General features: G+C 35.8%; 1 protein-coding gene across 3 annotated transcripts in view; it reads left to right on the top strand.

Moving 5' to 3' along the window:
* Window positions 1-2,291: 2,291 nt before the first annotated feature.
* RapGAP1 (Rap GTPase activating protein 1) overlaps window positions 2,292-13,218 on the top strand; it is a 102,068-nt gene continuing 91,141 nt past the window's right edge. For 2 of the 3 annotated variants that reach the window (XM_041775989.2, XM_070283955.1), the window contains exon 1: window positions 4,803-5,136. Coding sequence is in view for 1 of the 3 variants with exons in the window: in XM_070283953.1 (XP_070140054.1) it covers window positions 2,301-2,611 (311 nt within the window). In the remaining 2 variants the exon portion in view is untranslated. Of the gene's footprint in view, window positions 2,612-4,802; window positions 5,137-13,218 lie in introns of those variants that run through there. The other variant, XM_070283953.1, reaches the window with a different exon arrangement.

The following is a 13,218-nucleotide window of genomic DNA, read 5'->3' as shown; positions in this document are numbered from 1 at the left end:
TTTGACAACGCACACAAACAGTTGTTGGGGCGGGCAAGTGGCAGGGAGGAGGGGAGAGGGAGTTTCCAGTATCGTCATCAAGGAAATGTCATGATAAATCTTACTTGGATTTCGCGAGGCCAAAAACCGTTACAGTAGCAACTGCGAATTCAATTTCGATTTGAGTTTTCGATTTCATTTGATTTAATAGTGGATTAGGTACTCTATTAAAAAATATATTAAAAATATTATTAATTAAAATTAAAGAAAAATGTATATTTTGAAAGAATCTAATTAATTAAATTAGAACTTTTATTAAAAATCATATTGATAATAATTTAATTTTACCAGTTACAAGATTTAAAGTTAATATAATTTTAATAAAAACTTGTCTACATTGTGCCCTTATAGTGTAAATTTATAAAAACACTTAACAACTATTAATTAAATTATTTATTTAATAAAAATGTTTAATAATGTATTGTTTATTTATTATTATTATTATTTATATTTAATAATAATAAAAATCTTCACAAGATAGAGTATCCAGAATCTCAACTAATTTAGTTATCAGTTTCTTACTTTGTATATTTTTTTCTTTCCATCTCGCTTATCGTGCGATTTGTTTTGCATGTTATGACTTATCAGATTAGCTGGATATTCGATTACCCGATAACTTGATTGCCGCAGCTAAATGCTTTTGTCGGACCCGCTTTTCCCCCACATCCCCCTATCTGTTTTCACTTGCCTGCCGCTACAATATGCCACATTGCGACGCCCTCAAGTCTGTTTTCTTATCATCCCGATTTTTTAAGAGCCATTAAAGTTCTTGGGCTGTGACCCATGGAATCGTAACCCAGCTTGAATCATCGATGCACTTAAAAACCCGGGACCTTCTCCCCCTCAAACAGTGTAAATGTTGAATGAATAGGAAAATCACCATGAAATCTGTTCTTAAAAGAGGCATTTAATTTAGTCCAGCACCTGGGAGAAAAGTAAACCTCCGCAGAGATAAGAAAAGAGATTGATGGATTGTTTAATTGAGTATCTAAAGTTGTCGCAGTGATTGATTTACGCATTGAACTAGACAATCGATCCTATTCAAGGGGCTTCTTTAAAGGCGGCCTAAGATAGCGACAATATACATACATAAAAATGAGTGTATATAAGGTTTACGCTTAATTTGTATATCGACAGCAATAAAATAGAAAAGAGCTGAGTTGGCGGAATTATGGCTCAGTTGTTTATCGCCGGGGGAAAAAGCAAAAATTGAAATGCAAAACAAAGCGAGAAAGAATGATTTAGTTGAGTTTATAAACTAAAATAATACCCTGTAGCTAATAAACATAAAATTATATTTTAAATTAGAATTGAATATTATGTAATTTGGTTTCTATAAATAAAATAATATTTACGAGAATGCAAATTTACAATAAATACATTTACTCTCTCTTTACAGACCATCCACATATACCCCATATTTGTCAGTTACCTCTCTTAATTATTAAAATAATGCAATTGCAAGAAATATAAGTAATTTCAGAAAAAAAAATATTTTAATAAAACGTGCAAAGTAATAAAAACAAAGGGAAGCGCAAATTTAATGATGGAGAGCAAAAAAAAAAAAGAAGAGCGAGGGGAATGCTCCAGATAATACTGATTTAATGCTCGGCTCTATAGAGCTCGGTTCTGACTACTACTGAGTTGTGGGTTCTGGGGGGCTCGGGCTCTGTTCCGATTCTTTGTTGCTGGTCAGTTGGAAAATCGGAGGCGACGCGACGCAACGCGACTTTTAAACGAACCCAAAACGATCTTGCTATTCAAGCAAGAAACGAACTTTAAGTTACGAAAGAAAATAGAAACAAGATACCGAAGCTGCTATGATTAAAAAATAAATATACAAATTTTAAAGGAGAATACTATATCAAATAATTCCACATATGATGAACACAAAATTTAAAGATATAAAGAAGTGAAACTTTCTAAAGTGATAAAAAATATCATCAAATATCAACATGTTTGTGAGGGAATCATAAAAAACTGAAGTTCTTAAAATCTTATCAGTGGCTGCCGAGAAAAATTATTTTAAACTTTAGTTTATTGATGGAGTGACACACAATATTAATAATTATATTATAATTTAAAAAAGGATTCATTTATAATCACTTCCTATAAATATAACATATTTATCAAAACTCAACTTAGTAAAAAATTTAAATACTAAATCAAAAGCTTTAGCAATCTAAATAAATGTAAGTAATAATTAACAAAATAATAGTAAAAAATATAAGTTAATACTGAAATATTTTCAGAACCAAAATATGACTTCCTACAGGACCTTGGTCGATCATGGCCAACCGATAATTGTGGGTGGCAGTGAAATATCACTGGCCTCGTCCTCTGCCGCTAATTCACCCAAGGCCCTGCATCGGATGATCAAATACTTGCGTAATAGTTCCGGAAAAATGCCAAGTCTTCGAAAGAGTGAAAGTTTTGCCGAGTATCGACGCCATTCATCGAACTCAGTGAACTCCGGGGGCAGATTGAGCACTTCGAGTGCCAGGCAATTGCAATATCAACGTCTCGAGATGGAGAGCTGCGAGAATATAGATTTGCTGACAGGACCGACAAGGTGAGTCGATATATCTCGTGATTTTACTTTATGAAATTTATGATATTTTATTTAGATTTTTCAATTTATTGTACTATTTATTTTGTACCTTACTAAATAATTAATTAAGATTTAAATAAAAAAGATTAAAGAAAAGCTTAAAGCCTTTATTCCACAGATTTCTTTTATCCCTTATCCCTTATGAGAAATTAAATTTTCATAGTAATCACAGGGACCGTAAGGTGCCAACCTTTTATTTAATATGCAAATATATGCACGCATTCCCCAACTCACATATTTACCTAGGGTCCCAACACACACACAATCTAATAAGTGGCTGCCATTGTCTAGCGGTATCTTTTGAAGCGCAACCCCAAATATGTGGGGCATGCAACAGTTGGCTATCTGTCTGTGTGTTTTTGTTTCTGTTTACCAAAAAACGCCCCCCGCGCAGCTGCCTCGCTTATCGTGCGGTTGCTGCTGCTGCACGCTTATCAGCTGCGCAGCGTTATCACGCAACAGCAACAACAACAACAACAACATCTACAGCTACGACAATCATGTGGATGTTAATAGGAGGCGAACAAGAGCAATACGCCGCCGCAAAAGCCGAAGGCTGTTGTGGGAAATTGTGGATGCCAAATGATAGGAGAGGTGTGGATGGCATGCTTATTGCGAGAGAGTGCTTATGTTGGGGGCCCCAACTTGGAGCTCTCACACGGCTAGTGCTGTCCCTCTCTCAATGGGTAAACAGTCTGTGTTCCAGAGTCCACAAATGAAATCCACAGCGCGTGGTGGAGCTTGGAATATGTTTAACACCAAAAAACAAAAGTGATAGGAAGCATGTAGCTTGAAAAACTTGCAAATAAATTTAATATTCGCTATAATGCGCCATGTTAGCCCAAAAAATTACTTATACGCCTTGTATGCCACAAGAGTTTTGTTGATCATATTAAGTTAAGAAATGTGTTGATCATTTTTATAATAATTTTATATTTTCTATAATATTTCAAAAAAAAAAAGAATAGGATATTTCATTTATTTAAACTGAATTTTCCGCTCAGTGAACTAAATCAACTGTTTATGTTTTTATTCTAATGGTTGAGAGAGCCAGACTGTGGGAGCATAAATTTTTTGACTCTCTCAGGCGCCAAAAAATAAAGAAAACATATGGAATTTCTGACTCGTGCCTGTGTTTACATGTGTATTTGTGCGTTATGCCGGCTGTGTTCGGTTTGTTTTCGTTATCTCTCTGTGGGAATGAAATCCGTTGCCTTCTGCATACTTTTGGGGTACCCTATGCAAATATTCAACTTGCAACTGCAACGCCGGCTCTTTTGAATTGCATTGTTTTTTTTAATTGTTTACTTTAGCTAATGCGGGCTGCTTCTCTCTCGGCTTCCACATCTATACCCGTTGCACCCTCTTCGGCGGCACTCCCCCCTCTTCTGTTTGCTTAAACTGCGCGCATTTGGAATGTAAATAAATGTAAATAAACAAGAATTTCGCCCCCATGAAAGCAACAAAAGTAAGCAAAACAAAACAACAACAAAGTGCAGTCCTCCCACTCTCTCCATGTCGCTCTTTCTGTCTCTCTCTGACCTTCTCCTGCAAAATGCATTCACAGTGGCGGTCATCTTGGGAGCTCCTATTAAATCATAGATTATATTTTAAATAGTTCACTGAAATTATTTTATTTAAATTTAAGATTTCAAAAAAAAAAATGATGCAGTGAAAGTAATTAATTTCTATAATCTCATTAATGTTTGGTTTTTGGACATTGGAACAATATTTTTATTAAAACCAATAAATAAGCTAATAATTTTATGTGGGATTCCTTAAATATAATTTAAAGTATGCTTCTTGTTAAACACAACGAATTAAACGACTTTTCGAAATATAAATAAAAGCTTTTTGAGAAAAAATAGTAATGAGATAATCAATAATCAATCAATAATGGCAAGCCTGTTGAATAAACTTGAAAATCATAACGTATTTATAAAAACTTCATTCAACTTTTCGTTATGGTTAAGTTGCCCACTATTATTATGACCGCTCTTGTACCCTCAACTCTTTCAATGCGTGCGACAGAGAGCCGCGAGAGCCCCTGTGTGTGGATCGCATTTCGTGTGGACTCTGAAATCTGAGTCTGTTTGGGGAAAGACTCCAAGCTTATTCTGTTTTTGCTTCAGTTTCGTTTTGAAAACCGACTCGTATGGGCGTGCGAGCCATCGAGTGCCCGAGTGTGTGTGTGTGCGTCGTCACGCGTCTGCGTCGGAAAATCTGAAAATCGGAAATCGGAACCAGGAATCGTGAATATATTTCGGTTTTCCGGTGCTGCTTCTTCCTCCCCGCCGAGGCAGTTGAAAAGTAACGGTAAAACGCACGGCAGTTGCCAATTGGCAGCAACAGTTGAAAGAAAGAAGAGCACCAGAGAAAAGAAGCGGAAATCCAAAAAGCAAATCTAAATACTAATATTTAAATTAAATAAAAACCAGACAAATATAAAACAAAAAAATATGTGAATATGTGAAGAGAGTTTTAAGGTAATTTATTAAATCATACAAATAAATAAAAAGTGCATTGTTATTAAAAACCTAAACAAAATAAATAGATCAAGGCAGATTTCGCAAATTGAATTGTTTAAATTAAAAATAACTTAAATTTCTATAATTCATTTCTTTAAAAACGTACTTATGTGTATTGGAAAATTAAAAACTCATTTGAGACCGCGAAAAATCTAAAGCAAAATGACAACAAAGAAATCACAAACAAAAAAAAAAAGCGAAGCCATACACAACAATTATTGAACGAATTTGTGGGCTAGTGTGCGTGTTGAGGTAATTTCTTTAAACAGCAACAAAAAATCAAAATCGCATTTGTTGGCCTTATCAAACAAAAAATTAGAAGCGAAAGTGGCGGAGGTGTCAAATGAGCAAAGAAAGAAACGAAAAAAAAAAACAAAAAATAAAGCAGCCCAAAAACGAACGCATAAATAAACGCACGTACCTAAAAGTGAAATTTTTTAAACAAATATAGTCGATGGAAATTGAAATTTAACGAGCAAAGAATTCAAAAATGAGCAGCGAAGAAAGTGTTGAAAATAAGTGAAAACTAAATGTGTGTGTCAATGCAATTTTTTGTGTAATTAAATAACAAACTCAATTCAATTACGAAAATGCTATTAAATGGCAAAAGGAAAAAAAATTAAGTGAATGAGACATAATCACCGCAAACAAATGTCAAAGCACTAAAACGAAACAACAAATGAGAAATATTTATAAAAAGAAATAACCAAATAACCACAAAAAGTGCCGTTTTTGGCGGTTGTGTTTGTGTCTCTCTCTTTCTCCATCTCGTTTTTTGCCGGTTCCTGAGTTTTTTGAACGTTTTTTGTTTGTTTTTTTGGAGTTCGATTAAAATGCGTCACGCATGATTATTACGTGTATTTTTTGTTCCTATTGTTTTTGGTCGCATATAGCCATATTATCTCCCCCCGATCCGGCTTACATTTTTGTGTCTTTTTGTCTCTTTTATTTATTTGTGATTTATGTGCAAGTTATGTGAGGTGATTGAAGTTATAAAGTTGCCTCAACAAGTGGAAATGGTTTTTTTTAATCCGCTTTTTTTATAGGGGGTCGAAACACTTGAAAATCATGACCCTAAGCCAGGTTTACATTTTATGTAATACGAAGGGAATTAAGAATTGTATGCCAATATTCTGGAGTTCATAATAATGGATTTAATTATAATGTTATAACATAAAGCTTTCTGAAAATTGCTTTCCAAACATAGAAAATTTCAGTTTTTTTTTTTAACTTATAAAAGTTTTTTTGGTAAAAACTTTGAAAAAAGCTCGTAAGACTTAAGAAAGGAGAAAGGCTCTGTTTTATTTATAACTATATTCTGAATCATCTGCTTTGGCAATCAAAAACCTTTACTGCTCTCTTGAGTTTTTCTGGTTTTCGTGTTGCAAAATATGCAAATTAAAATTTACGCATTTTTTCCTGCAATTTTTTTCCCCCTGTTCGCTTGTCCCGTTAAACGACAATGTTGCTTCTGCTGTTGCTTCTTCTACTGCCTGTTATCAAGCTTGTTGTTGTTAGTGCTTTGTTGTTAATATGCATTGCTAGCGGCCAAAGCAAAAACAAAAACCAAAACGAAAAAAAAATACGACAAAATCTGCAGAGCACGTGAATTTCTTTTTGAAACGGGTTTGGCCTGAAATGATTTCAGTCAGTTGTTCGCTGTGTGTGTTGCCGTGTTTTCTGCTGTTGACTTTTCATTTTCGTTAAATTTTTTCTCGATTTTTGTCTCGCTGCAACTTGCAAAAATATTTATTGGCAAGTTTGTGTGTGTATGGGGGGGCTGCTGTTTCGGTTGTTGTTTTCACTGGTGTGCCAGCTGCAGTTTCTGGAATTTCTGTTGCTCTTTCCAAAAAGCTGGGTAATATGATATCATATAGTTGCGGTGCAGTTGTTATAATAACATATTTTTCAGTAGCAAAACACTTCTAGAGAAGTCATCCATCTATAAATACATTTTAAAATATGGATAAATAAAGTATCATAATGTTACTAATGTTATTCTAGCAAGCTCAGATGTTTAATAAAAATCTGTATCATTTCAAAGTTTAAAAGTTAAGATTAGAAATAATTTTAATAAATGAAAAGTTTAACTCAGGGTATTCATACCTCCTGTAACTTCTTTTTTGATCCTCTTGCGCGACTTGTCATTTTGACAATCTGTTCCCATTCTCAGCTCTCCGGGAATACCCTTTTTTATTACCTTGTTTTTTTTTTTTTTTTTTTTTTCCTGTTGCACATTTTTGGGGCTGCAACTTTTTGCAGCATTTCGCGTTTTATTTTACCTTTGAAGAGGAGGGTTCCAAAAAGGTAAACGACAGCTCATCAAATATTCATGGCATTCGTGAAGAGATTCTCTCGCTGCTCCGAATCGGATGTTTGCATTTTGACAGATTTGTTTCATTTTTTGATTGGACAAAGTACGGCTGCTGCTGCTGGCCCATTGAGTTTCTTTTGGAATGTAAAGTAAACCTCAGCGAAGCGGAATGTAAATGAACTCGAGACGCAAATTGGCCTTGTCTCGGTGTGAAAATACGGACAATAACAGAAAGCTGGGAGGAAAAGACAATACCCAGAAAACAGCTGCTTTTTGGCCGCATCTCTTGCTATCGGCTTCGGATTCTCCTCAGTCTCTCCTCTCCACGCTTCTCAGATTCTCCACCACCGCTCGGCTTTGCCTGTCCATTCATCGTTCTGCGTCTGTCTGGCCCCATCAATTGTCTTGTCATCTCCCTCACTTTTCATCGCCCCCCCCCCTCCCTCTGTCGCGTCTCCTCCTTCACTCGAGAGTTCAAGTTGAAGTGCAGCCAGCACAAAAGCTTGGCTCAGAAAGAGGCGGTGCGACGAAGAGAGTGTGAAAGGGAAGGCCCGTGTCATTCGCCTGCATTGATTTTGGATTCTCTTTTTGCACAGAATTCGCAGAAACAAGGGTATGATGAGCTTAAGTAAAGTTAGAGGATTTCTTTAAATATCTTAAAAAAAAAAAATTATAATAAATAAACAATAATAATAAGTAATTAAATAATAATAATAATAATATTTGTACATTTTGCTTTCCTGCAAGTCCCGTATAAAAACAAAATGTGCACTTACTTTTTAAATGCAAATAATGTACAACCAAATACAGGGTATCCTTTATTTGTTACATATTCCTGGTTTTTCTTAGTCCCTGTAGGCTGCAGTCTGCAGAATTTACAGTTTTTGGCCAATGTGTTCTGTGTTTACCCCTCTCTTATCTTCTCAGCCACAGATCCCCCTTATCTCTACAATTTCTTTTATATTTTTTCCTTATTTTTTTGGAGGGAAAACACACGCGAATTTAATTTATGGGGCGTGTGCCGACGCTTTTCCCCTAGCATGGCCCAGTGCCAAATGGCTGGGATCCGTATTGGAAATGGAAAATTCAGGGGTTTGCGCGAAGAGGAGTGTCTGCTTCTATGTTTAGTGTTTAGTTTAATTGCCTGTGCTTCGAATTTTATATATATTTTTCCCTCTTTGTTTACGACCTGTTTGCACCTGTGCCAAAAAAATAATAAAAAAGTGCCCGAAATTTTCCCGAAACGATGATGAAACTAATGTTTCTTTAATAATTTTATTAGAGAATTATTGGCAGTAAATGTCTTGGATGAAATTTGACTTTGAAGTCATTCTTGTTTACTGGGAGTCAAGGGTCATGGGGTGGTAAATCAAAACTTTATGGCAAGTTGGCAGCAAGATTCGTCGAAGGTCGAAATATTCTAAAAATATATCCAGCGTAACAAGATATGAATTAGGGGAAAGGCCCTGTAAAATGCTGAAAAAGGAAATTGAGATTGCGTATCTTGGATGTTTCCTCAAGGGAACAACATCGTTTAAAAGTTTCTCACTTTTAATTGCATTTACAACTTCCTTGACAGCGAAATGAGACTTGACAGAAGTTGGTGTGATTTAAACGATTTTAAAATGCGATTTTAGTACAGAAATGTCTTTGGTCCTCTTAAAGTTTTACATTGACAATTAGTGCTTAATGATAGAGTCAACTCACTTTCATTGGACAATCGAAAATTTCCAGAAAATTGTTGTATCTGCCCAGAAACCAAACAAAGTTGTTCATCGAAAATGTTAGCATCTGCTTAAGCTGCCGCCTCGTATCTCTCGAACTAGTAAATAACTACATCAGTTTCCCATTAGAGAAAGAGAAATATCTCGACCATTTTTCGTGTACAACATAAAGTAACTCCCTCAAACGAACAGGGAAAAGGAGGTTGAGGTGGGAGTTGTCAAGGTTGCGCCCATCCAAATACCGATTATTCAGCCAAATTGGCAGACGATAAGATAAGATAGACCCCGGCACACAGCCGATACTAAACCAGAAACAAAAAACGGAACAGAAGTCACACAATCAACTAGAATTCTCCTCTCTCCCAGAAGTTGTTGCCCCACAAAACAAATAAAACACAAAACCGGGGCAAGTCGAGCTGGTGCTGCTGCTGCTGCTGCCAACAGCTGCTGATGTTTGTTGGCCGGGCTAAAAAAAAATATAACACCAAACCCAAAAACGAAACCAAGCCGTAGAAGAGAAGAAAAATTTGTTTACAGAATTTGTCAAGGCATAAATATTTGAACACGTGTAACTGCGTAACAAGCAACAAATTTTTCAGTCTCCACTGTACGCAAAGCGTAAAATTCCTTCCACTTAGCAGGAAAATAGGGAAATGTACACAAAGTGTACACTTTGTACATACGGAAGGAAGAAAACCAAACTTTGAAATTGCCAAAAATGTTGGAATGGGTGAAAAAAAAATGGGATTATAACCGGATGTTGCTATGGAGTCACTTTTCGGGTGTTTCCTGCGGCTTAGAAAATTTTCTGAAAAGCCCACAAAATTTGCCCATAGCGTAACATATATTCAGAGTTTGATAACAAGTCGTCCGGCCCACTTTTCGATAAGAAAATCACAAATTTCCTTCTACTTGGTGACTCAATTGATTGTTTACCTAAGATCCCCGCGGCTCAAATATTGTGTTTATGACGTATCGATACAAAGTTATAACCATAAAGTACAAACTGGGTTCTGATTGCGAAACGTTGACGCAATAATTTTGTGGGGGAGCTTAAGAAAAAATATATTTGTATGGCTAGCAAATGTTTGAGCGTGTCGACCACTTGACATACTTATCATTGACTAATTGCATTGTGATAATAAAATAACGAAAATGAAATGAGATTAAGCCAAGACAAGAAACGAGGTTGAATAAGAATAATTGTTGAGACAAAAGAGTCGAGTTAATTTCTTAAAATTTAATAATAATTAACTGATTTTGAATCCTGTAATCCTGAAAATGCAATCTAAAGACTAAAGGCACCCTACAAAATAAACGCAGTTTATAATTTAAATCCCAAAAACTGAAAAGCTTACCTCACACATTTTCAAAGAAAACCGAAAATTGCCAAAATTGTGGAAAAGAAATCGGAAATAAATTGTTTGTTTGGAAAAACGCTTTCGTCTATAAATTGTGATTTGTATATGTATATTTCAATTGTGTGGAAGTTATTTAATAAACTTCACATGAAATCATCTTCAAACACATATCATCTTCAAAGTATCTGCGTAAACAACTCTCCTCCTTCTCTGGCTTCATTAACCCAATCAAAATATGAAGGAGAAAAACAGAAAAACAAATCGAAAAGAAATCCGCACAATTTCATTTGCAACTTCAACACATCAATAAAAATCCTAAATTGAGTGAGCAACAAAGTGACACTGAGAGGAGGGAACAATAAAAAAATTATCATTGTTTTGGTGACACACATCACCCATTGCCTTGAATTTTTACTTATTTCTCCTTATTTCTCTTTATTTATCCCATATTTTCTCCTTGTTGTAAAGCCCACCCACTGGGTGGATTTTTATAGATTTGTTTAGTGATGATAAAATATCAATTTGCCAATTGGTTTATCTGTAAAAAAGTTGAAGGTTTTATAAATTTATGAATATTAAAAGAGGTGCTCCAATATAAAGTTTAGTATTGAATATCGTAAGGAGTTAGTTGTAATTTTATTCCATAATTCTAAACTGTTGGGATGATTTCTAAATTGATTATATTTATTAAAAAGATTTTAAAACCTTTTTAGTGATATTTTTTTTCAAGTATTATTTCTGTCGATATTTCATATCATCCCTAACTCGTATCGTAACTATTAGCCCAACAGTTGAGCATCAACCCACACGATTCCGTAGATTTGTCCCCCCTCCAATCTCATTGACATTAATTTGTCCAACCACAACAACAAATGAGTGAATAAAATTTTTATAGATTTTACTTTTTTATTTTTCTTGTACTCTTTTTTTTGCATGACACCATAAAAGGTTGTCGTCGCCGACTTGGGGGCGGTTGCTGAGCCTGATTTAAATAAATTATTCTATATGCGTTTTTGCAATGCAGCCGCTGTAGCGTCGGGCACCAAGAATTATTTTGCACTCGCGCTCGCAAATTGTTTTCTATGCCACGTAATTCAATTTCACTTCGAGTTGAGTTTATTATGATTTTCGTTGTGCCATTATTATTATTATTATTATTATTGTTGTTGTATCTTTTTTATCATTCTCACCTGAGTGCTTGTTGGTATTTTTGCGGAAATGACGAATTTGCAACACACAACAGCGGAAGTTGCGTGTTGAGGCTGAAAGAGATGGCTGGCCGCGTAAATTTTGATTGCTTTTAATGCGATTCGAGTCGAATGGAATTGTATATATAAACGTATATTATATTTTACATTGGGTAATTGCATTACCAGCAATGTATGTATCTCCATCTCGGCAAGTGATTTGCCAAATGTTGCTGAGAAGATTTAGAGATTTGCCAATTTGGGTCACCGGCATTGAAGACGCATCAGGGCTGAAGTGAAGTAATCATATCTGTGGGGTAATTTTGCTGGGATATTGCCTGAATCGAATCAATTATGTGGGGCTAAAGATTAAACAAGCAATTAAATATTCCTTTGGAGGGTTTCTTGAAGGGATTAAGACTTAAGTGGCCTTTAGTCTGTGTATAATATTAAACATTTTTAATATTATTTTAAGACTAAATCATGCTAAAAATTTGCTTGATTTTAATATTTAATTTCGATTTTATTTTGTCCCAGCTAAAGTTTTACCTTCTGCACCAAACACAAGTATAAACTTTCCCTATAATCCTAAGATAGTAAAAATAATAGGGTTTCCCTCAGCTTATTCTGTTAATTTCCGCTGACAGTTAACCGTCTCAGAGTGGCTTAATGCAAGTGCCCCTAGCTCATCTCCTCTTGGCTATAACCGGCTCACTTCCCCTTCAATTTCAGCTTGTCTACCTTTAACTAAACCTCTTAACGCCACCCACAACCCACATAACCTGGCATAATACCATTCACAGCTCTCGTTATGTACGCACATTACCACTTAAGCGATGTACTCAGAGGAAATCGAGGGAAATCCGGGGAAAATCCAGGAATCGGTGGAGTAACTTCGTGGGTTTTGATGGCCAGATGCCTTCAGTCAATGCCGTAAATCATAAATCATCTCTGTGCCTTTTTCTTGGCGGGGAAGCTGGGCGGCACTTGGACACGTGCGCCAGTACATTACCTTTTTTTGGGGGGTGTGTTTATCCCTCACGGCCGAGAAAATTTTCACATTTTCCTTGTTGCTACCCACGGCGAGAGACCTAAGCCAATTGTCAGTGGGGCAGGTTCGAGACGAAGTTTTCCTTTGCCGCTTTATGAGGGTTTATTGAAGGTTCCCCCAAAAAAGGAGCCCGAGAATGGGGCTTAAGTGACTGGCCTGGCAAGTGGCTTTCCTCCCCTCTGGGGCTTTCACCCTACCTCCCTCTCACCATTGTGGAAAGCATATGCGGGTTGTTTGTTGTCTCCTCTCCGTTTTGCACGCATTTTCACGCGCTTTTCCTCGCCTCGCTGGGCAGACTTTTCAGCTCCGGCATTACTTTTTAATAATGTGCACTCAAAAAACCCCATCCCTACCCCCTACATAATCCACATTTATTTGGCTTTGAGTGATTTTCTTTGTTTTC

The sequence above is a fragment of the Drosophila kikkawai genome, chromosome 2L, assembly GCF_030179895.1.
Source record: "Drosophila kikkawai strain 14028-0561.14 chromosome 2L, DkikHiC1v2, whole genome shotgun sequence".
NCBI classification, from domain to species: Eukaryota; Metazoa; Arthropoda; class Insecta; order Diptera; family Drosophilidae; genus Drosophila; species Drosophila kikkawai.
Note: the sequence above shows the minus strand (reverse complement) of the source record. Positions and strands in the feature narration are given on the sequence as shown.